The 25,992-nt window shown below is 45.4% G+C and overlaps 1 protein-coding gene across 3 annotated transcripts in view; it reads left to right on the top strand.

The window, feature by feature from the left end:
* Nucleotides 1-25,992, top strand: part of PRDM15 (PR/SET domain 15) — a 502,608-nt gene that overhangs the window by 128,085 nt on the left and 348,531 nt on the right. For all 3 annotated transcript variants that reach the window (XM_086935443.1, XM_086935442.1, XM_086935441.1), the window contains 2 exons: nucleotides 396-577; nucleotides 20,172-20,266. In XM_086935443.1, the coding sequence (XP_086791569.1) occupies nucleotides 396-577; nucleotides 20,172-20,266 (277 nt within the window). The remainder of the gene's footprint in view (nucleotides 1-395; nucleotides 578-20,171; nucleotides 20,267-25,992) is intronic.

The following is a 25,992-nucleotide window of genomic DNA, read 5'->3' as shown; positions in this document are numbered from 1 at the left end:
TGTAAAAGCTGCCAATCCACACTTTGATCATGATTGAAACTCTTTAGCAAAGAGATGCTGTTTGTGAGGTATGTTATCTGATGTATTTTAGAGTTTGTATTGTTTTCAGTAGGTTTTTGGTCTCACTTCACTATAAAGTTGAAAATTAAGCATTAAATCACTAATGGATTGTATTACTCATTATTCTGTAATCTTTGTTTTTTTTTGAGGATTGTCATTTTTGCCCTTTACTCATAAATGCACCTTAGAGAAAATTGCTCTAGCTTGTGCTTATTTGTTGTACTTCATAAAATGAAAAAGAAGCTGCTGGTTAACAGAGACGTTTTAAGGCTGTGTATTCTGTTGTTTTTGACCAGTGAAGGTATGTATTGCTTGCTCTACCTTTGTATCTTCAGCAGGTATGGTTTCGGTCAAAGTTCCAGCTCCCTTAAAAGAAGTATGCTGCTATCTGGGAGGCATGGAATCCGAAGGCGTCTAATGACTCAGCACGGTGACCACAAACGAATGTACATGTGCAACCTCTGCAGCAAAGTCTTTCAAAACAGCAGCAACCTCAGCAGGCATATCCGCTCTCACGGTACGTAGATCAAGGGGTTTGAGAAGGGATGGGATGTGGTGCTTTACTTTTCTATAGATCCCTGCCATGGAAGAGCTTGCAATGAATGTTTGCTCTATAATTTAGGTTTTACCTGTGCTGCGCAACAGATCTCACGACTGCCTTTGAGGAATATTTTATTAGAATTGCAACTTCTGAGGGATTCATCTGCCTGTGGATTCGTCACCTTCTGAATTATCTCAATGGGCAGCATTCCACTGAAACTTTTCTCCTCAGCTCTCTCACGTTGACGTCTGTTCCCTTTTTTCCGTGCTGTTGATGCGTAACAGTTTTTCAAAGGCTCTCCATTTCTGGTAGTTTATTTATCACAGATTGTCGTGACTTGGTAGCCATCGAGGATGTCTTCTCCTAGAAAATCAGGTTTCCAGCCACGCAGAGCGTGTGAGGGCCACATGTCCATCATTGACCCCAGGAAGACTGATTATGGTGTCCTTCGTCGGACCACAACGTCGAGATGTGCACTTCGTGGATGCGCATGAATCCCACAACTATTCATGCCCAAGATGCAAAAGAGGGGTCGCAGAAGGTCAAGGACCTGTTGGAAGTCGGTGACGACTCATACTTCGAGGTCATCGAAGAAACATAAGAAAAAGCTGCAACATGTTTCTCGCCATTGCTCATCGAAGGATTTGACTACGAAGTCGGTGTCTCCAGGTCTCCGGCATCATTGAAGGGATGAGATCTGTCCCCCTCTCCACCCCCCCCCCCCCCCTACCCCCTCCCCCTTCACCTAAGGAGACTCCGCCCCGTCTCTGGCTCTGAGAGAAGTGATTCCACTGGCTTCGAGGGATGCAATGCCTCCACCATTGCCGAAGACAACCACTCCACCTCTGACTGCAGGGTCTCCGGGCGACTTCAGAGCCTTCAGTTCCGAATCCGAAGTATCCTGCTTTCCCGACTCTCGATTCGGACCCATTGCATTTTTTTTAATGCAATGTTTGGCTTGTTCGCCAGAGCCGCAAACCCTACTGGTGCACCTGTTGGCCCCATGTCTCTGTTGGCATATTCCCTGAGAGGTTTGCCACTGCACTTTCCTCAGGCACCCCTCATGCCTTTCTTGCCTGTGGCTCCAGGGACTTGGCCTCTTTCGATGCTGAGATTCTCAACGCCGTTACAATCTTTGTAGGGGCAAATACTGCTGGAATGATCGTCACTGGTGCTGTCTGGTTCCTAACCAGTGATGACTTGACCAGCGTCGACTCCTGTTCCTGTGGATCTCCCTTTGACGCTGATCCTGAAATCACCGGCACCGCATCTGGTGACGCCGATGCCTGTTTTAAGGATGAGATATCGGAGAGAAGCACAAAGATGATTGAGTACCAGGAAGAGCATGGTAAGGCGGAGGAAGAAGACTTTGCGGACCCTGACCCTGATTTTGAAGGTTTACAGAAGGCTAGTGGCCTGGCACCTCTCCTGAATGGGAGCTCTCATCTCCAAAGGGTTTGCCGACACAGGAGGTGACCATGTTTCACACTGTGATCAGGAAAGCTGCGTATCTCTTGGAATTGCCTCTTCCTACAGCAGAGTTAAAGTCTAATATCCTGACGGAGGTGCTCCATTCCCCTTCCTCTATTTCAGAGCCTTTACTTCCCTTTAATGAGTCTTTGACTGAGCCCATTCTTGATGTCTGGTAGAAGCCGATGTCCCCTTCAGCGGTTTCCAGGACAGTGGCATGGAGGTATAAGGTGGTTCCTGGGGATCCTGTTTTTCTGTCGACCCATCCTTCGCCGGAAATCTTGGTTGGCCAGGCTTGGTGCTCCTCAAGGCAGTCTGCAGGTTCTTTCCCATCTATGCCTGCAGATAGGGAGTCAAAACTCGAAGAGCAAGCAGCAAAGAGTGTGTTCTCGTCGGGGAGTATTGCCATCAAGTTGACCAATGCCACATGCCTTTTGGAACGCTACGTCCATGCCCTCATGGCCAGGGAGGTGGTCCCAAAATTGCCTGAGGACGTAGAAGGACATTTCTCTTAGGTGTTGTGAGATGCCCACGCTGCTGCCCGCCAGGTGATACAGTCTAGTCTGGACACGGCTGATTCGGAAGCCAGGGCAATGGGGTCATCTGTGGCTACTGGGAGGCACACTTAGTTGTATGTTTCAGGGTTCTCTCCTGATGTCCAAACTACTTTACTGGATCTACCATTCGATGGGTCTCGCCTGTTTGGGCTAAGGGGGATTTGGCGCTGCAGCGCTTTTAAGACCGTAAAGCAGCGGCAAGATCATTGGGGCTACAATCTCAGCCCAGAAGCTTTGGACAGTTCCCCAAGTTTTGTAGCTTTGGGAGGAACTGGTCCTTTCGTGCCAGGCAACAGCTGCTGCAGCAGCAACAGCAGACAATCCCTTGTACAGATCCTATAGGGTAAAGGGCAAAGCTTGCCTGCCGGGTGCTTGACGACAACAACAGATCTCCTCCCACTACACCTCTTCTGCCCCTCCAACTAGTGCGGCAGGGAAGCAGCTCTGGCTCCACCATCCTAGAGCATACTTGTCCCGTGGGAGGACGGGTGTCCCATTTTCTACTACATTGGAGGTCTGTTACTACAAATCTCTGGGTGTTGAGCATAGAAGAGAATGGTTATGCACTATCCTTCCAGGAGTTGCCCCTCCACCCCCTTTTTCCCCTCCCCATCAGTGCTTGTTCTCGAACGAGCACCTTCTGCTTCTCCAACAGAAGGTTCTGCCATTGCTGCAAAAAAGTGCGATTGAGGTGGTTCCAGAGCAGGAACGGGGTCAAGGATGCTTCTCCCAGTAATTCCTGAATCTCAAAAAAGGACGGCCGTTTGAGGCCAATCCTTGACCTCAAAGTTTCGAATTTTTACCTCAAACAGGAGAAATTCAAAATGTTAACCCTGGCTCAGGTTCTTCTTGCGCTGGAGAAGGAAGACTGGATGGTGTCAATAGATTTGCAGGATACGTATTTTCACATTCCTATCCTGAAGTCTCATCGGAAGTATCTCTGTTTTACAGTGGGGTCTCAATATTATCAATTTGCGGTCCTGCCGTTCTGCCTTCCTTCCACACCTCAGGTCTTAACAAAGGTGACGGCGGTGGTGGCAGAACATCTCAGAAGGTCAGGGATTTCTGTATTCCCCTATCTGTATGACTGGCTCCTAAAAGTAAAGTTGCCAGAGATGGTGTTACATCATCTGCAAGTAATGACTCAACTGTTGTTCGACTTGGGGTTTTAGATAAATGTACCCAAATCTCACCTGGTGCCCTTTCAGCGCAACCTGTTCGTAGTGGCAGTATTGGACACTGCTGTGAGTCATGCCTTCCCGCCTCTACAGAGGATTTAAGACATCCAGGCTATGATTCCACTTTTTCAGAATGGAGCAGCTGTTCCAGTCCTGAAGGTCTTGTGCCTGCTCAGTCTTTTCACTTCCTGCATACTGTTGGCCATCCATGCATGCAGGCATTTGAGGGCCCTCCAGTGGTGCCTCCGTAAGCAGTGGTTTCAGCACAACGGAGATCTCGAAGAGGTGGTCAGTATCTCTAGAGACACTGCAACGAGTTGTTATAGTGGAGTGTTCCAGGCAACCTGTCTCAAGGGAAGCCGTTTCAACATTCTTCCTCGGTGGTCACAGTGATAACGGATGCTTCCACTCTAGGGTGGGGAGCCCATCTGGGGGATCTGGAGGTTAAAGGTCTTTGGTCTCCAGAGGCAAGATTGTTTCACATCAATCTTCTGGAGTTGCAGGCGCTACGTTTGGCTCTCAAGGACTTTCTTTCCTTGGGGTCAGTCAGTTCAGTTTCTAACGGACAACCATACTGCGAAGTGGTACATCAACAAACGTGGAGGAGTAGGGTCGTATCTTTGCAGAGATGCTCTGGGACTCTGATCCTTGGCTCAGGATAATCAAATTTGCATGATCGTGAATCATCTGGCCAGAGAACCATATGTATTTATGGACAGTCTCAGTCGGCACTATTTGACCGATCACTAATGGCGACTCCATCCGGAGATGGTCCTACACATTTTCGGGATGTTGGGGATTTCCTCCGTTGAACTGGTATGCCACTCACGAACGCGCACTGCCCAGCATTCTGCAGTCTCCAGTATCAGATGCAGGAAGCGTTGGGGAACGTGTTTCAGTTAGATGGGGCTCACAGCTTCCTTACAAGTTTCCTCCCATACCCTTGATTCCTCGAGTTATGAGGAAGATTTGCCAAGACCGTGCCCAAGTCATATTGATAACCCTTGATTGGCCTCGAAGGGTGTGGTACACAGAGCTCAATTACCCCTCATCGCACACTCCGCTCCGTCTCCCGCTCAGGGCAGACCTCCTCTCACAGTCTCAGTGACAGGTTCTACACCCCCACGTACAGAGCCTGCACCTTCATGCCTGGAGATTGGACAGGCAAACCTGAGCTCTTTCTCTCTCCCTCCGGATGTGGTGGATGTTATTTTATTGGCCAGAAGACACTCCGCCAAATTGGTCTATTCTGGTAGGAGGGCCAGGTTTGTTAAATGGTGTGGAGAGAGTTAGATTGATCCTTTGCAGACCCATTTGATTGCTTTTCTGAGTTTCTTACTTTCCCTAGCACAACAGGGTTGTGAAGTAGCTACTGTTAATGGCTACTTGTCTGCCTTCTCTGGTTTTCTCTGTTTACATGATCAACCCTCGTTGTTTAAATCTCCCATAGTTATGAGATTTATTAAGGGTCTCACAAATATGTTTCCGGCCACTCCTTTTGTCATGCCTCAGTGGTATTTAAATTTGGTTCTCACTTTCTTGATGGGTTCACCCTTTGAACCATTGCATAGTTGTCCCTTAAGGTTCATTTAACATGATTGCCCACCAGATTCGGTCCTTTTATGTTTCAAAGACGTTATTGCAGTCAAGCAAACGCAATATGCAGAATTTATTTTTTCATACGTTGGAATTGATCCTCCTGTATTTATGTTAATGTTAAAGCAGATTCAAATGCATCCCATTTTCATTCTTTTCTATTTCACATACTTGTTTATGACACATTGAATCACCATTACCTTGGTTCATCATTTCAATGGTGTAATTATCATACCACAAGATAATAAATGGACCTAGTGTTGCAGAATTGGTATACTTCTACAAAGTATGATCCACACTTTAGTCTTCTCATTTGATCACCAACTGCAATTAATTCATCTGGAACATATGACTGGCCTCTGAAATGTTTAATATTTTTATTGAATTTTCGTATGTAGTTTTCTGATGTTTACTTGGAAGTTTTCTCTATTTCAGACTCATTTAGTATTGCCTAGCTTTATAATAGACTAAGGAAATATTTTAGAATTGGTGGCGTGGGAGCTCTAGTTAAATTCAAGAGTTTCAGACCCCTGAATTCACTGTTCTCCTTCACAGTTTAGACTTTGGGTTTGGGGGAGAGGGGAGACTGTTGATAGACTGCCAGTGGGCTCCATGGTCAATCACTGGCTGTAACCCAGCTACCATGGGGCAACCACCTTTAATGCGTTTAGGAGACCTAACTTCCGCAGAGCCAAAAGCATGGATGGGCCCAGGCAATGAAAATAAATCCCCCCCGCCCCCCCTAGATCGCTTCTAGCAGGTTGTAGGTGACAACCTGTGGTGGACCATACAAAAAACTTGCAGTTGGCTAAGAATCCACTCATTGCTTATCATTGCTTGGCTTTATTGTCACCCTCATTTGCTTGATTCTTATCTGAGGACTTGCTTTACTCTTCTAGTTTGTCCCTACCTGGAGCATGGCCTCTTTACCCTTCATTTGATTGGCTGACTTCTTCCAGTGCTCATTCAGGAAGCGTCTTTTTTTCCTTTTTCTTTTGGCATTAGTGCAGGTATTCTCTAGCTCTGTCCCTCGTGTTCTGCTCATCCAAACATGCCACACCCTCTTACTCATTGTGTTACACCCTCATCCTTCCTCCATGCTCTCCTCTGCTTCCCCCCCCCTCTATTGTAGGAAAGTAACCCATTGTGACATGGTTTCCCCCACCCCAATTTTGCCTGGTAGCTGACACAATTTTGACAGAAGTGCACTGGGTTCCTGCTATCCAGATACTGCTATCCAGATACTCACTTTCCCTAAAACTGTACAATTGTTCCTCCAATTGGTAATACCTTTAGCACCCCTTTTAAGACACTAGTAAATGGTACCCCTGCTACTTACGACAAGGATGCTAAAGAGGGTCTCTAAGTGCTACAGCATGTATTGTGCCCACCCTAAGACATCCTTCAGCCATAACATGCAAAATGCCATTGCAGGCTCTGTACCATGCTGCACAGAAAGTCTGCCTCTCCCCTTTACCTCACAACCTAAGCACACCATCTGTGGCATACTCCAAGGATTGTCCCTCAGTCCAATCCTCATCAACATCTACTTAACACCATTCGCAGACATCGCCAGATCACACAACATCAACATCATCTCCTACGCTGATGAGACCTAGTTCATCCCCTCGCAAATTTCACAACTGTGTGAAGAACGTTGCAGTCTGTATGAAGGACAACTGCTTGAAGCTCAACATGGACAAAACTGAACTTCTGATCTGTGGCAGACACATTGCTCTCTGGAATGACTCCTGGTAGCTGGCGGAACTTGGACCCACCCCCATGAGGAAGGACCAGGATCGCAATCTCTCCATCATTCTGGTCTGCAAACTCTTTTGAAACGTCAGGTCAATGCTGTTTCCTCAGCCTGCTTCCACTCACTGCAAAGTCTTCAGGTGGTTCCCCATCAGCACCAGGAAAACGGCGATGCATGCCCTCATTACCAGCCGACTAGACTACGGTAACACACTCTATGCAGGCACCTCTGAGGAACTCACCCAAAGACTCCAGAAGATCCAGAACGCAGCTGTTAGACTGATTCTCAGCCTGCCCAAGAGGACCCACATCATCCAACACCTGAATGACCTCCACTGGCTTCCTGTCCAGAAGAGATGTTATGTTATGTTATGTTATGTTATTGGTTCATTTTTATAGCGCACGGCTACTCAGAAAGAGTGTCCCGGCGCTTTTATTGGAAAAGACAAGAAGACTGATGCCAGTTTAAGCTTCTGACCTACGTCTACAAAGCTCTCCACGACCAGGGTCCTGCATACATGAAATTCATCCTGCACTTCCATTAACTGTCCAGGAATCTCTGCTACTCACACCTTTGTCTCACTCAGATACCACATATCCAGCGTTGATGCTCCAGAGGACCATCGTTCTCCCACCTCGCTGCCAAAGCTTGGAACACCCTCCTCCTTTATCTCCGCACCATTCCCCTGCGGACCCTCTTCAGGAAGGGCCTCAAGACCTCTGATGCCATTCAGCACAGCGCCTGGATACCCTCTAGGGTTATAATCTGGCTATACATGTACTACTTCATTGATTGGTCCTAGAAGTGCTCCCTGAAAGCCTGTTGACTGACCAGCCTGCCACCATAGCCCCCCTGAAGATGAGATCTCATGCTGTTTGAGGCAGAAATTATGCCTGCTCTGGCCAGGGGTGTTTTCACCTCCTCCAAGAAGGATGGCTAAGTAATCAGCATATCAAGGCAGGAGGCTTAAAGGCCTCTGCCACCTTTGATATGTGACCCAAGGCTTCCCAAGACAGGAGAAATGCCACCCCTTGCCCCAGGCCCATTTAGCACCAGGACAGGTGGGAAAATTAGCTAGTCCGAAGGTGTGCCCCTCTCTTAGGCAAGTACCACTCCCAGTGTTTTCTATCTGAAGTGAACATGACTTTAGAATTCCACCATCTTAGTTTGGCGGAATTAGGATCTTGGGGTCAGGCTTATGCCCACTTCCCAGAGGAAGTGGTTATATAGAGGTTGTAGACACCTTAAAGGTGAGTTGCCCATTGGCTGCTACTAGTCACTCCTTGCAATGCCTCTAAATTGATAATTTAGGTGTCACCCCTGACACCAGGAGTTTAGATTTGATGGATCAAGAATAGAGGACAAAGAAGAGCTGCAAGAACTGAAGAATGCTGTGGACTTTTAGCACCCAGTTTTAACTATCGTGACCTTTGACTTACCTTGCAGCTGTCCAGCTTACAATACCTGCCAGCCCATTGCAAATTGCCAAGCAATTTCCTTTGAGTACAGGAGCTTTCCGTAGGCACTGAAATGCAAAGTCCAGTCAACGGCCTCACCCCAGCAAGTCCAACAAAGCCGCCCCCCAGGACGGCTTTCCTGTCCCCCAGGAATAGGACTCTGTGCTCATGAAAGTCAGATCTGTCCTCCTTCCAAGTTTGAGGACCCCAGGATCAACCAGACCTGCATAGGACCAAACAGACTGTGAGAGTCCAATCCAGACTCTGACAACACAATGAGACCGAGCAGCAGATGAGGGTCGTCCGCACCGCAGAGACCCACTTGTCCTGATTTTGCACCCTCAACCGGCGAAATTTCAGTCAACTATAAGTGGTGAATGTCATTGTTTTTTGGGGGTTTTTGTATAAGGTTTTAACTGAAATTTTCACCCAACTATGATGTTGGTTTAAACTTTGTTTTATCAGAGAATTTCTCAGGTTTTTTAAGTGTAAAGTAAGATATTCTTTTTTTTCAGTTTAATAAAGTTTTATTGAGCATAAGAAAAATGATACATCATAATATCACAACATAAGATAATGCAAAGTCAATAGGAGATAATCATGAAAGACATTTTTGAGATATAGAGAAAGAGAAACGGTAAAGTAAAATCATGTAATGGTAGAAAACCGTATAGAGAGGAAAGGAAAAAAAGAAGGAAAGAGAACAAGAGGAAGAGAGAAAGAGAAAGGAAGGAAGGGGGTTAAGGGGGGGGAGAAGAGGATAAGAAGGTGGAGAAAGGTAGCCAGGTAAGGTCAGACTTAATTTTTAAGGTGACAGATGAAGAAGAAGCAATAGCAATTCTATGCTCATCACACACAAAATTCCACCAAGTCTGCACAGACAATTTAGAGTTATCCTTCCAGCAAGACAGGATTACTTTGTATGCAGTTGCAATGAATAGGTCAAACAATTTTGCATTATAAGAATGTAAGTCCAAAACATCAGATATAGAACCTAGAAAAATATGCAAGGATGAAAAAGGTTCAGCAAAATGAAAAATGCGCATACAGTATTTCCAAACTGATTCCCAAAAGGTGATAACTCGTGGGCAATCAAATAAGAGGTGTTTAAGTGTGCCTGGGTGAGATGAACAGGACCAACAAAGGGGAGAGGAGGAAGGGGAGAATTTGGTAATGCTTATAGGGTAAACAGAGCTCTATGGTAAATGAAAAAAAGTGATTGAGTAATACGGGCCGAAACCGAAGTCTTAAACAGTTTGGACCATAATTGATCCCAAGTGTCAATAGATAACGATAAAGAGAAATCAGTTTCCCAAGCAACTTCAATAACAGTTTTAGGTCTAGGACCAACATTCTCCAATAACAATTTATAAATCAAAGCAGCTTTGGGTATTTGCTGAGTGAACAACGGGTATAGAGGGGTGGTAGGAGTAAGGGAGGGAAGGATGTCAAACGTAGGGAGGGTAGATAGGTGAGACACAATGGCATTAGTAATAATATCAAATTCATTACGGTGTTGTACAGATAAATCAAACTTAGTTAGCATTTCATCAAATGAAATAATGGACGAATCTGAAAAGAATTGATAGACAAACATAATATCCTTTTCTTTCCAATACTTGAAGTAGAAAGATTTACCCTTGTATTTAAGATATTTGTTGTACCAAATACTGGAGGAAAGAAAAATCTGTAAGGGCGATGAGTCTTTTGAAAAAATATTGTGTAGCAGTGTATGGGAATATTTCAACACAGGGTAATGCGTCAAAAATGAGCAGTTGGACATAAAAAGGGATTGTTGAAAAGTGAAATCCTTTAACAAAGATCTCTCAACTGCAATCCATCTGGGTAGTGGGGTATCAGTAAAATCAAATGCCAATGAGAAGGCTTGTTTTAGTAAAAAGGCCGAATGGTAAGATTGGAAGTCAGGAAAGCGAACCCCCCCTTCAGATTTAGGGCGTAGAAGTTTTGGTAGGGAAATTCGGGGTCGCTTATTGTTCCATAGAAATTTAGAGCAGATGGAGTTTAGTCTATTGAAGTACAATTTAGGAATTTTTATAGGGAGCATGGAAACAGTATATAGTATGTGTGGGGAGATCATCATTTTGATGGTGTCTAAGCGACCCCACCATGAGAGGAAAAGAGGAGACCATGTCTGAAGGAGTGAGTGAAGTTTTTGAGTAAGGGAGGTAAAGGTCAGTTTGAGTGTGTCACGCAGGGTGGAGGAAAACCAGATGCCTAGATATTTGATCTTGGAGGGGCACCATGCAAAATCGGTGGAATCAAACATATATTGATAACAGGATGAGTTAAGGGGTAGTACTTCCGTTTTGGATAAATTAAGTTTATAGCCAGAGACAGATGAATAAAGGTGGACCTCTTCTAAGAATGGGGGAAGGGATGAGACAGGGTTGGCCATGTAGACCAGAACATCATCGGCATATGCCGAGATTTTTGTCTCAATCGAGGACTGTTTGAATCCCTGGATGAGGGGGTTGGAGCGGATTTTAATAAGAAAGGGCTCAAGGCAAAGGATAAAGAGTAACGGGGAAAGAGGACAGCCTTGTCTCGTCCCTCTAGATAAGGGGAAAAACTTAGAGAATTGATTATTGACAAAAACACTGGCACGGGGAGCAGAGTAAAGGAGTCTAACCAAGGAAATGAAGTGGGGGCCAAAACCAAACCATTGTAAAGCCTTAAACATGAATTTCCAATTAATTCGATCAAACGCTTTCTCTGCGTCTAGGGAAAGGGCAGCTAAAGGGGCCTTGAAACGGTTGCTGTGGGAAATAATATTTGTAAAAACACGGGCATTGTCTGCAGCAAGTCTTCCTTTTACGAAGCCAACTTGATCGGTCGTGATTAACAGAGGTATAAGGGATTCTAGACGGGCAGCTAAGATTTTGGCAAAAATTTTACAGTCGTAATTAATAAGGGATATGGGGCGATAATTTTTGCAAAGGGAATGGTCCTTGTCCGGTTTGGGAATGATGATTATAAGAGCATCAAAAAATGAACCCGACGCTTTGGCATTTGCAATAAAGGAGTTAAAAAGTTGTAAAAGGTGAGGAACAAAAATGGAATGCAAGTTGGCATAAAATTCAATAGGGAGACCATCTGGACCAGGGGCTTTCGCTTTCTTAAGGGAGGTAATAGCCTTGAGTATTTCCTGAGGGGTAATGTCAGCTTCTAATTGCTGAAATTCAGTAGGAAGTGATGGAGGAGGGGGAAGGCCTTCAAAGAAACGAGAGAGATCCTCATCACCAGGCAGTGTATCATCTGTATATAAGAGTTTATAATAATTATGGAAAACCTGTGCAATATCCTCATCAGAGGAGACCTTCGTATTAGTGTTTTCATTAAGAATAGAGCCAATCGATTTGCGTTCAGATTTGATTTTAAGGTAATTTGCCAACATTTTCCCCGCTTTATTTTGACCCCCATGAAATTTGGATTTGATCTTTAAAAGGGTGTTGCATGCTTCAACTGTGGCAATTTGATTAAGTTCAGATTTGGCTTTAATAAGGAGACGGAGAGTGTTTGGGTTCTTGGAAGAGAAGTAAGAATGTTCTAGGGTCTTAATGTTGGCGAGTTGGGCAGTGTATTTGGCCCTGTTAAGTTTCTTCTTCCTAGATACATAAGAAATTGTAAACCCTCGCAGTGCAGCTTTAAAAGCATCCCAATTGTTTGAAACTGATGTGTCTTGGGGTAAATTGAGGGAGAAATACTCAGAAATGAAACTCTTAACTTTAGACATGAAATCCAAATCAGAGATAAGGAAAGTGTTAAATTTCCAGCGAGTAAAAGAGGTGGTAGTGTGGGACAGGTCAAAAGTGGCATACACAGGTGCATGGTCCGAAAGGAAAATAGAACCAATTTCAGATGTCTGAATAGTAGGGAGAAGAGATTTACTAACCAGAATATAATCAATTCTGGACCTGGTATGGTGTACATTAGAGTAGAATGTATATTCGAGTGAATCAGGATTACATGTTTTCCACACGTCAAAAAGGGGACGGGAGGCAATTGCAGATTGGAAGGCTTTATGAGTCTTATCCGGCTGGAATTTGGATGAGCATAGTCTATCCGAGAATGGGTCCAACCATTGGTTAAGGTCACCAGCTATGACAACATTAGGGCAGTCAATAGATGAAATGAGGACTTTAATATCATTCCAGAATTTAGGGTCAGGACGGACAGGACCATAGATATTGAGTAGCACCATAGTTTTGCTTTGTATAGACACTTTTGACATAACCCAACGACCCTCAGCATCCGATTGAGAGGATAAAATTTGAACATCGAGACCTTTACGGAATAAAATAGCAACCCCCCCTTTCTTATCAATCGCAGGAGAAAACACCACTTGACCCACCCAAGCCCTTTTGAGTTTCAGCGATTCGACATCTGAACAATGCGTTTCTTGGAGAAAAGCAATCTGAGCATTCAATTTGGATAAGTGGGACAATACCTTTTGACGCTTAACTGGGTTGCCAAGACCACGAACATTTCACGTTACGAAGTTACACATGATGGGAGGTAAGGGAGGAGGGTAACAGTTGGGTCCGGAACACTGCAGGTAAGGAACTAGAGGGAGATACAAGGAAGACAAACATGTTAGAAATACAAATCGGGTAAATACAGGAGAACAAAATATGAAGGAACATCACAATCCATATAGCGAGGCATAAATAACCATGAGGAACACTAGAGACTACGAGATGAAAGACAAGAAGGGAAACAAAGAAGATAACTGAATATGAATGAGCAAGGAATATGCAACATTGGCCTGTGAAAAGGGAGAAAAAGAGAAGAGAGGAAAAGAGAAGGAAACAGCTAAGAAACAGATCAAGGCAAGAATGCCAGATCTGAGAAACAAGAGAAGAGTTAAGTAAAGGAAGCATGGAGACGCCAACGCGGGCGCGTAGCCAACAGAGCTAGGAAAACGCGGGAAAATAAGTAAGATATATTCGATAAAAAGTGAAAGGATTAGCAAGACAGGACAGGAAAGAAACCGGGACAAGGCCACAACAGTCGTCAAGACATTAGAAAAACGATTGCAATAAGTAGAAGAAAGTTAGTTTCAGTCATTGGTGTCCATCGTCGGTGAAGAGACGGTGAGAAGATAATCTCGAAGCTTCTGAGGATCCTCAAAGGTACGGGTGCGACCATTATGGGTTATTTTGCAGAGGCAAGGGTGAAGAATGCCATATTGGATGTTGAGCTCTCTCATGCGAGGACGTAGATTAAGGAATTCCTTACGACGTGCATTGGTAGCATTCGAGAGGTCCTGGGATATATAGATGGTGTGGCCCGACCATATGAGGCGACGTTTTGCTCTTGCAGCCTTAAGGACAGTCATTAATTCGGTGAATTCCAGAAACAACAGAATGATACCTCTGGGTTTGGCCGGGTTGGATGTTGGTCGACCCAGACAGTGTGCACGCTGAATGTTTAGTGGGGTAGATTCAGGTTGAAGATCCAAAAGTTCATATAGGAGTTTGCGGACGAAGGTCACCATATCGCCCTCCCCATGGGACTCCGGTACACCATAAATTTGAAGGTTGTTTCGCCTGTTACGGTTTTCAAGGTCCTCAGTGTGAAGTTTCAGCTGCTGTATCTCCTTTTCGAGGAGAGGAATTTTTGTGGATACGTCCTGGACATCACTAATACGTTGTTCCAGTTGCAGGACTTTGTTTTCCATGACAACCCATCTGTCTTCAATCTGTTTGAGCTTCTCATTAGTTGCCGTCATGAAAGGCTGTAGGCCACGAACCTCTTCCAGAATAGAGTCCAGCACCGGGTTTTGAGAGGTGCGAATTGGGGACGGAGGGTCATTCTTGAGGCGTTTTGGTTTCGTTCCGGTGACAGACGCTCTCGCATGGCCTGCGTCCTGAGACATGTTGCCAACAGAGGGGCAAACTAGGAGGACCGCAGGAATAGAAGCCAATTCAAAAATGCAAAGTAGTAAGACCCTTACAGTAAATAGGTAAAGAGTACTTGGTAAAGGAGGTCGTGGCCGGGGTAACAGGCAGCCCTGGAGAAGCACCAATTTTAATGCAGTCGACAGGTGTCAAGAGGCATCAAAATGCAGAAATTCACAGCCAAAAAGTGAACTAGGAATACATTGGAGAAGACAGCAGCATAGCGTCCATGAGGAATGGAAACGTGAGGGTCACTCCATGAGCAGCGGGAGGCTAGTGGTGCCAGAAACGAAGGTGCATCAGAAGTGCGCAGGTATGACCTCAAAATGGCCGCCGGGATGCAGAGCTAGTAGCACTAGAGACGCTGAGAAGAACTTTGGTGACAAGGATCATAGAAATGCAGAAGAAACATGATGCGCAATAGTTAGGACATACCTTTGTCTGAATGCGACCTGTGGCAGCAATAAATGAGCAGGGATATTGTTGGAATCGTCTGAAAAAACGGAGCGCGAGTGCGACGGCACAAAATGGCGGTCGCTCGCGACCGTGAATGGAAACCAGAAGCTGCAGCTGAAAAAGATGTCAAAACGGCATTTTCAAACGCCGCTATCGCTCGCAAAGCACGGGGACCATGTTCCGCCGTGCGTGGGCAGCGTTTCCCGATGTCCGTAGAAGGAATGGAGGCAGAAATCCAAGAATGACTCCCGCGTCGTCACGGAGCTCAGCCGGGCAGCGCCATCACACGCCGGCGCGTAAGCCACGCCCCCCAAAGTAAGATATTCTAACCATGCAGAACTGTAACATCTCTTTGGGCCAGATGTATCAAGATTGGATTTTGCGAGTCTATCATTGCGAATTTTACCGATTCGCTATTATAGACTCGCAAAATGCAATGTATGTAGGTTTCAGCACATTTTTTGCGATTCATACACATTCCTTATTTGGGACTCGCAAATAAGGATGGCTTCCTATTCATGTCTACGGGCCTAGAGGCTCATAGGAATGAATGGGAATTGCATGCGAATTTGCGAGTACCCAATAGGTACTTGCAAATTGTGCATTCTTTTTAATTTGACCCCATGGGTGTCCCTAAGGCAGTGTTCTTCAATCTGTGGGGCGCGCCCCCCTGGGGGGGCGCGACACCTTCCCAGGGGGGGGGCGCGCACTCCACTTAAATCTGACCTTTGTTCCCGGTGTTGCTCCATTCTTCTTGTAGGATTCTGGTATGTCTAAGGGGGAGGGAGGGGAGATCGATGGGGCAGGACGTGCCCGTTCTTTTGACATGTTAACGCTCCCAGGAGGGGGTAATTCGCAGAGCTGACAGCTTCAGCTGCAGTGGGAGGCACGGAGCCTCCTCTGCTAAAACCAAAAGCAAACAAACAAACAGACTTTCGGTTTTAGCAGTGGAGACCCCTCGCCTCCCACTGCAGCTAAAGCATTTCAGCTCCATGAAGTAACCCCTTCCTGGGAGAGTTAGCTCTTCCCAGAAAGACAAAGTTTTCAAAGTTCGAGTCTCGGCAATGAAGCTGAACATCCTGTGATTCTGGGCAAATCACAATCTCCCCGTGCCTAACAAAACAATCCAACTATCATGAAACTGTGCTGCTTATATTTAAAATCTCCCAATTCCGCAAGGGGCCCGTTAAGCATTATAAATAACTTGAATAAACATTTTAAAACATGCATTGAAAATCTGCCAAGCAGTGGACATAATTGTCAAATATTTGTGTGCTCTAAATGTTGCTTCCTTGCAAATACATTGTTGCTATTAGCTCTTCTTGTCGGTCTTTTTGATTTGAGAGAAGTAAGGCTCGGCTGCCAGCATATGGTGCGATGAAACGTGTATGTGTTTGAGTAGGTGTGGTAGCTGCCTGCTTGGAGTTTAAGTGAGAGGGTGGGATGCTGATGTTTCAAAGTAGTTCATACTTTGAGGGCGTGTTTGTTTTAAGTGGGGATATTGTTCCCAGCAAGCACTCATGCAAACCAATTATTATTATTACTGATCCGACAAGCTTTTTGGACAGATTTGTAGCAGTGCAGATAAATGATGTCCGGTTCCTGTAACAAATTTATATAATTAATTGAATGGATTTTATAGTCCTAATCGTGGTATATAAACTGCTTCCTTGGTAAGTGTTGAGCAGTGGCAGGCAGGGAATCAAGGAGACCGCTATCATTTCATGTTCTGTATAAAAATGCACATTTAAGTCGTTCCAAGCAGATGTTTCTGGCTCTTTGTGTAACTATTTCAGGAAGCATCTAAAGGCGCCTAGTTCGCCTGGATTCTGTCCCTTTATTTTCATGGTATGGATTGCACGTAGGTGGGAGGTTGTCATTTAATATCGAGTCTATATCATCTGCGGGCTGTAAATGCACATATTTATGTGTGAAAACCATTAAAATGAGACCGCTTCGTCCCACTCTGTACATCAGATGTGTTAGCGCCGACTTAGCCCAGTTACCTTGTGCTTTTTGTTGATTTAAGCAAAATTCAGAAACTCTAAGAAGATGTGTTTGAACTGAGGGGAAGCCATGATAGTAAGAGCTCCACGCCTCTTTGTACAACAAGGATTTCTACTTACCAATAGAAGTGAAATATTACCTCAGAATGTGACTGCTCACAGCTGCTGGTTTCCACGGAGGGACCTTCTTCCGGTTCCGACGGCTATTGTAGAAAGAACGGGATGGGGGGGGGGTTCTTGTTGTTGGAAAGAAAGGCTGCCATTGTCTGCTTCTCCAGGGGGGGAAAAGTGCAATGCCAGTATAGTAAAAGCGTGCCGTGCTTGCAAAATTAATAAATAAACAATACATATAAAAGGGGAAAGTTCAGAAGAAAATAAAGGCATGCGGTCACGCGCTGCCGAATAAAACAAGTGGCGCGCACGTCACGCCAGTGTGGGCACAATCCTAGCTCCTCCCACGGCCTATTGGTGTCGATTACGCGCTTGAAATTTCTGTCAGGTGGTTGGGGGGCCCAACATCTAAAAAAATTCAACTGGGGGGCTCAACCAACAAAAGTTTGAAGACCTCTGCCCTAAGGGGACCCCTATTGTGCCCCCCTAATTTTCTATTTGTTTTCTACATCACAGTGACCACAGGTTTCTCTTCATGTTGTGGCTAGCAAAGCAGATAACGTGTTTGAGCTCCTGACACTGCTATACATACAAAATACATAACCCAATCACAAAAAGCACATTTTCTTCCAAATGTCATACTGATAAGCCATTTTGTAAAATGTTTTTATGGCAAATTGCACAGAGAAACACATTTTGGGACCCCCCCTTTTTCTTTACCCCCGCTTGGTGGACCACCCCAAAACTGTGCCCAAAGGAGCCAAGCTGGCTTAAACATTTTGTGGGAAGTTTTGTGAAGATAGGGAGAATCCATTCCTATGGAAACCTGGTCCTATCACTACACAGTGATGATCGCATCTGTGTAATATCAATTTGCATTTATAAATAACGCCAAAAGTTGCAAATTCTCGATAGTGTAGAGAAATGGCTACACAGTGTATGTTGCTTAGGTTTATGTCAGAGAACATTCACGCAGTAAGGGCATTTAAAAGAAGGCAAATGGCACCTCTCTGTTGTGGCCAAGGGTAAAGCAGTAGCCAAAACGTGTTATGTTTGGCAGATCAACTTTAACAATAGAACTGACCTTCAGTAACCACTCAGCATCCACTCCTTCTTGGAGGGAAGAGATAAGAGGGGGGTTGTATATAATGTGCATGTCCATAAAACGGAGATCGCGATTGTATAGTTATATGCATTAATAGATGTATCTATAAATATATATTAGAGTAATAATTTATGTATTGTGTACAGAATATATATACACCTTCTCAACAGAAAGTCAGGAGCCTCTGTAGGGGAATGCAATGGAGTCTCTTTATTGAGGCTGAAAACAGATGAGCATGGGCGTATGCATTTCGGCTGTGTGGCCTCTTCAGCGCCCCAGGTGTACCAAGTGAGATTTCCCGCCCAACAGTTCTGCTCCCATTCAAATAGTTCTGGTTGGCTCCTCCCCCAAGCGGAGATCTGTGTCACCTGCTTCGATGCAAACGGGTGAAGCAAACTACATGTCCCAGCATGCAGTGGTTCTTGCCAGGATTTGTCGCCAAAGTGCGTATGGGGCAGGGTCTGCAGACAGTTATCACCCGGTGTCTCACACTGTCTTTGCACAATATAGAAGCTCCTCGCGTCCCCACCTGCACAACCGCCACACACAGGTAAACTTCCATGGGGGAAAAAGGTGCGACAGTGCGCTTCTCCCAGTGCAAAGTTGCACCACTTCTGTTCCTCCTGGGTGTAGTGGCGAGCCTGGTCCTTCCGATACCTCGGATTGAAGAAAGTTCCGCCAAAACAGAACGGCGCCAGTGATGACCAGGTCAGTTTGCGTGCAGGGGCTTCTGTTGCACGTTGCTGGCTGACCGTGCAGAATTATGCCACGAACACCTTCTCAACAGAAAGTCAGGAGCCTCTGTAGGGGAATGCAATGGAGTCTCTTTATTGAGGCTGAAACCAGATGAGCATGGGCGTATGCATTTCGGCTGTGTGGCCTCTTCAGCGCCCCAGGTGTACCAAGTGAGATTTCCCGCCCAACAGTTCTGCTCCCATTCAAATAGTTCTGGTTGGCTCCTCCCCCAAGCGGAGATCTGTGTCACCTGCTTCGATGCAAACGGGTGAAGCAAACTACATGGGGGAAAAAGGTGCGACAGTGCGCTTCTCCGAGTGCAAAGTTGCACCACTTCTGTTCCTCCTGGGTGTAGTGGCGAGCCTGGTCCTTCCGATACCTCGGATTGAAGAATATATATATATATATATCACACCAACGAGTTGCCTCCAAAGATGAAGCCACATTCCAGCATGTAAAGTCCATTTTATTTAAAAGATTTGCAAGGTAGGCAAATGCACACAAATATCAGCCAAACGCGTTTCGGACGTGAACCGCCCTTGATCACTGGCAAGGAAGTAACAGCAGAGCAGTCCGTTAAATATCCCGCCCATGTGGGTGTGTGCTCAAAGGAATTATGGTTCTTTAGTCCGCTCTTAGTAAAACCATGAATGTTTATCTTACCCCAGTGGGTATGTGCACTACAGCCCAGCTTGCACACCAGAACGTCATCCTTGAAATGGGCATGCTGTCCGTAGGCACAGTTAAATACCATCTTCGGAGGCAACTCGTTGGTGTGATGTATAGTGGCAGGCTCGGCCGCTATGAAGCCCCACTGCGTAACAGGCAGGACCTCCGTGCAGTGTATCAAGAGGCACGAGAGGGACAGCATGCCCATTTCAAGGATGACGTTATGGTGTGCAAGCTGTTACTTTTCCAAGCCTTTCTTCTAACTTGTTGGATTAATATTGGCATGATATAAACGTTTTTCCAAAGTTTAGGCTAGGTATAAATTGTTTAGTGTGCAGACTCTAAGCACAAAGATCTTCACTCTCGTACCTCTTTTTCCTACATTCATCATATTGCCAATGACTTCCAATTAATTTTCTGCTGTGTCCCTATCAATCACCCTAGCCTTATCCTCTGTCCTTCTTTCTCTCTCCTCTTTTCAGTATTTATACTAACATCACATATCATGATATTGCATTCTTCAAAGGTTTTTTTAATGTTTTATCTCCATCAGGTGACAAGCTGTATAAATGTGAAGAATGTGGCAAACTTTTCAGTCGGAAAGAAAGTCTGAAGCAGCATGTCTCCTACAAACACAGTAGGAATGAGGTGAGTTGTATTTTTTCTTTTCTCCTCAGAAGTTTGCTAAACTGAGGAATCTGGGGCTAGGGTGCTGAATACCAAGCCAACTCCTTATGTTGTAAAATTGGTGAATACAATTCATGTTTCTCTAATGATACAGCAGCGGTGTCTTAGTTGATGACGTTCAGTGGATAAGCATTATCTGGGCACACTGCAAATCAACTTATCCATTTGCATTTTTGGAGCACTGAAGATTGTATTAACATTCTAAAAACTGTTTTTGATTGCATATGTGTCAACAACATGTATTTGGATACATTGAGCTAATGGCTCAGCAGAGATTATGCTATTATTTTGAGCACTTCCCATTCCTTCCATTTGACTAACCAGGATGCAAGCAATTTTGCCCAATGTCCATGTAGAAAGTGACGCAGGAACCCACAGTGATTGCCACGGTCACACCTACCCCGAGGCCCGAGGCACAGCTGCTAACTTTATATAAATTTAAATTCAAAATGTGCCTAGAAGAGGCTTGACTCCACGTTCAACCAGGCTACAATGTATCACCATAAAACAAGGTCCCCTCTGGATGAAGGAGAGAGATCTTTGTCTAAATCGTGCAAAGACTGAAGTCATATGAGTGGGACACACAACCGATTTAAGTCTACTACTTTCTGGCTAAACGGGTTGAAAGCCACACCAACTCATACACCAGCAGTAATGCACGTTAGAATATGGTTTAACATAAATATTTTACCATTAAAAACATTTCTTTCTACATCATGCTTCTGAGAAGGATCTCCTCCTGCAGCTGCAGTTACGTCACCCTATTGCAGTGATCTGGGCATAGGCACAATCAAGTCTTTGCTACTGTAGTATTGCCACTGCAAAAAACCTATTGCAAAGCTTCAGAACATACATAATCGCAGCCGGAATCTGCTTCATTCTCAAGACGTAAGACCACTTCTCAGATGCCCCCAAGTTACTTCATTGGCTGATAAAGGTGCAGAGAATAATGTTCAGAATTCTTTCCGTCTTTCAAAAAAACAAAGAATTATAACTCCTTTCAATTCTGGATTTTGCACAGTTGCCGTGACATAAGAGGATCACAGATGGTAAAATGAAACACACATCTAAAAAACAAACATGGTGTCTGCTATATACATCCATAGCACCACCTACGACACCACGCAGTTGAAGTGGACATATACATTGTAACAGTACATGCCAGGAAGAAGCCCAGTGCAATTCAACACAATAATTACAACCAGTGGCGACTGATAACATTTCAAAGTCGTGTGGTATAAAAGTTGGGGCTGAGTTTTACGTAGGGAGAGAGTAAAGTGAGCAAACCCAACTACTTAGAGATCGCAAGCAGTAGCAGACCAGACAACAAAGCCTTCCTGAAAGGAACACTACTAAACTTCCAGCCAACAGAGAGACGCCTTGCGTGCACACACTGCCGCAGATGCATTTGTCTCCCCGAGTGGGACGGGTATGCTCAGACGGGAGTCCCATGTTCTCCATGCCACTGGAGTCAAGCTATCCTGGCTGAAGAGGGGTGAAACCTCGAAACCGGTCCTAGAATGCTTGTTTCCAGTCCAGGGAGGACCTGGCCTGGCAGTTCGGGCTGGACTGTTCCCATTGGGTGCAGGGTCAAGACTGATTTGCATACGGCTGGGTTACAAACTGAAATGGCATTGTGAGCAAAAAAACGATGGATTTAGGCCCAGATCTCTGTACTGGGGTGAATGTATGACATTGTTCTTCATTCTGTCCATCACCTGTTGTTTTTGCAGATGAATAGGAGACACATGCTGGCAGGTATAACACAACACACACTAAGCACAGCACTCACATGTACTAATGCAGACCACTCAACACAGCGTGGACTGTTCATGTCTTCTCATATGGGTGTGTGCTGTAAGTCATAAAACATAAACATCTGTAAATCGAGATGCCCTTTTCACAACAGCCTCATAGCATGCATTGCAGCTCGTTATCTGTCTTCACAAATGACAGATTTGTGGTTAATATTTTAATATGCTCTCCACATCTTCTGGAATATTTGCACTGCAAACTTACTACAGTTTCTGAGTTACACATGGAATGTTTAGGCAGTGTCCAGCTTTGCAACAAAAATGCAGCTTATCGAATCTTATGGCGCAAATAGGAGCTTCGCACAATGCCAAAAGCCCCATTTTCCAAAAACTCTTAATCAATTAGATGTTGGATGAGAGCATTAACACCCCCCTCTCCCCATTGCCCATATCATGCAAACTGAACGCACTCTGACGGAATAATTTGCTGTGATAAGAAAATACAATTTTTGTTATCAGCGCTCTGACAATTAGAGTATAAGATTAGCACTATAAATGTGGAATAAAAAGGAGTCGCAAAACTTCACGCAGGTTCGCCTCTAATACCCCACTTCATTCAATCGATTCCATATTTGTTATTATAAACACAATGTTGCCTGTGAGCCCAATTAGTGCAGCTGAAAGTAGACACGAGCAGAAAGCTGCAGAGCACTCATCACTGTAAGTGAAATCTGCTATGTTATTCTAGCCCCCACACCCGCCAAAAATATGTGTGATTATGTATCTGGCATAACTGGCAACACCATCATTCTTTTGAAGTCATAAAATCTCTGGTGTTCTTGCACTTATGCAGCATAAAGACAATAATTCACTCTTGCTGAATAGCTCACATCTACCCCAATAGCAGTTCTTGGTAAGAGTCAAGGGAGTTGCATACTAGACAGCGGACACTGGCAGCAATAAAAAAGTTGTTGTTCAAAATCTGATGAAATCTGATACATATGTATAAAACACACCAAGGTTTTTGTCCAAAACATTTCCTAATTAAAAAAATAAAAATAAAAAACGCTTTCAGAAATTATAGTTTTACATATTATCAGAGTGTCTTGTGAGCAAATATTCACAAGTATCTTGCAAGTAGCGGAGCATGCAAACAAACATTTATTGTTCCCTCATCAGAGTCGGCTGGGCAAATAATTGACTCATAGAAAAGAGAAGGGAAAAATAGATACCGACAAAGGAGACACTAGATATCAGATTTTTTTTTGGCCATGACAGACAAGCTGATTGTCCACAATAATTCCGCTCTATCAGATGGGTTCTGCTGGAGGAAAACTGTGAAGGCGATCGCGAGGCAGAGGAAAGAGATGGAAGGTTGCAAAATGAGTTCTCGAAGAATTCTCAACCTGTTGACTTCCTGGGTTGCTATTTAAATGCTAATTTCACCTTTTTGTATAAACAGAATGTTTTAGTTCTAGTTTCGGGATTTTTAGAGTGCATGGCTGCCCGAGGGCTTCCCAGCGCTAGAGTAGGGTGCTGTATTGAGGACGAAGCCCATCAGTGGCTAAATGAAAACAACCCGGTTTTGAGTTTTTTTCTGAATGCAAGTTCATTTTGCAATGCTCTTAAGTCAGGTGGGAGCTCGTTCCTTAGCTTTGGAATCAAGTGTGCGAAGGATCGGGGGCGTGGCTAGCTACCAGCCTAGATGGCTGCAGTCTGAGTCTGTGACTGAAGAGCACTCCTCCACCGATCCGATCATTAATCCGGCATAACCGCGGTTGCTAACCTGAAGAACCAGCAGCGGCGAACCTTCCGGTGCACGACGATCCCGCCCGTGTCCCTGTGCGTGGTCTGACCAAGAAGCTACGCCGGGAGAAAGACTGCGGCCTGTTTTGGCGCCAGAAGCCGGGGACTATTGTAAGTGGCAAGCCCAGCAGGAATCGAACACTGCTGTTGACGCAGACTCCGGCACGCAATAAGCCTCCTGAAAGGAAACAACAGCAGCGATCACAGAATATCGGAGCACATTGACGGGCATCTCGCTAAACCCTGAACGACTGTTCCTGCAAGGAGGAATATACGGCGGGCAGTGCACCGGTAACAAGGGTGGCCTCCGGGGGCTGAAGACATTGCAAAGGTGAGGAGGGAAAGCGCGCTGCCCACGTAAGCCAGTAGAATCCAGCCCATTACAGAGCCGCAGTAACTCCCCGCTTGTTAAACATCGCAACGCACAGACTCTGCACTGTAGGAGATATAAAATAACACTGTCATTGCTGCTGCATGATGAGCCATTGACGCAGCAGCCTTACCATCGCTACTTGGAGGGCAGAAACCATACTCGTGTACAGACCACGCTGAATCCGACCTGCTGGCCCAGTGATTAAAGGGGCTGACGCTTTGCTATAGTGTTTGGTTTAAGATACTCCAAGCAACCCGACCACCAGGCTACGCATTATATCCTGCAACTTTCAAAATGAGTGGTAGGGGGTCAAGAGGCCAATAGGCCTCGAAATTGGACAAATATGCTTATCACAAAGACCCACTGGACGCTACAAGAGGGGAAACGCTGCAAACACCCCCCCAGCCCACGGGTGATACGAATAACGCCGATAGGATCACCCTCCATGACGTCATGGCAACGCTAAAAACGATGCAATCCTCCATGAGCGCAATATCAACAGATGTCTCACTGATTAGAGCGGACTTTGCAAAAATGTCGGACCGTCTCGTGGAGGTGGAGAAGACAACTACTGAGCTGGCGGGAGACATGTCAGACCTGCAGCGTAGAGTCCAAAGGCTAGAAGACGACAATGCCACACTAAGGGCTAAGCTGGACGATCAGGAAGGTCGCTCAAGACGTAATAACGTACGCCTGATCGGTGTACCAGAATCTGAAGGCCCTAGACTTATACGTTGAAGACCTCATACATAATCAGCTCAAACCCAAAGGACTGTCTAAATATTTCTCGGTGGAACGAGCCCACCAGATAGCCGGAGGAAAGCCGAAACCAGGGGCTCCACCACGGCCCATCTTAGCCCGAATCTTCAATTTCAGAGACCGGGACGCTATTTTGGAGGCAGCGTGCACAAGCCCACCGCTAAAAATCGATAACTCTGAAATAAATCTCTATCCAGACTATACAGCGGCCGTAGCTCAGCAACGAAGAGGCTTCACGGATGTAAAAAAGGAACAACGGGCATGGGAACTCAAGTACTCTATGATTTTCCCAGCGAGGCCCCGAGTCGAATCAGAAGGAAAGACATGGTTCTTCGAATCACCACGGGAAGCCCAGGATTGGCTAGAAGGATGGAGACCGGCGAGAGGACCCAAGAATCGTGACCAACAACGGAACAACGGAAATAGAAGCCCTCAGGGAACCGAGACCGAATAGGCATGGGTCATCGCACAATGGACACTGAGACTTGTATCCATCACCTTGGCGTCTGTTTATTAGACTAAGGCGTCTACTTACTCCCCCACTTTAAAAAGCCGAGGTATGTCGGGCACATGGGGAGACGAAGAGACTACTAACCGACAGTCGTGGATGGCTGGACTTGGTAAGACTCCGACCACGCAAGAAGGGACTCCTGCAGGTAGGACTCTTGATCACAAACAGCACTGCATGGACACTACCAGAGGGGGGGCTCACCAGAGGACACAGAAGTCTCACCCCCACAAACAATATTCATGAGTTGGGACTGTAAGCACTCTGCTCAGTTGGGGAGGTGGAAAGGATTTTATCCACCGGGCAGGGAGGCAGGGTGGGAGAGTAAGGGATTTACACATATTAAGTCTGTTTTGTTTTTGTTACTGGTTCCTGTTTCTGACTTGGCTGGCTTTTCATATGTGCACACACCACGCACTCTGGTTCCTATCAACACAATCAGGCAGGTTGCCTCGAAGGAGGCGAGTCTTAACGAGACAACTGCTAC

This window comes from Lissotriton vulgaris, chromosome 8, assembly GCF_964263255.1.
Source record: "Lissotriton vulgaris chromosome 8, aLisVul1.2, whole genome shotgun sequence".
Taxonomy (NCBI): Eukaryota; Metazoa; Chordata; class Amphibia; order Caudata; family Salamandridae; genus Lissotriton; species Lissotriton vulgaris.
This window is presented reverse-complemented; position numbering and strand designations above follow the sequence as displayed.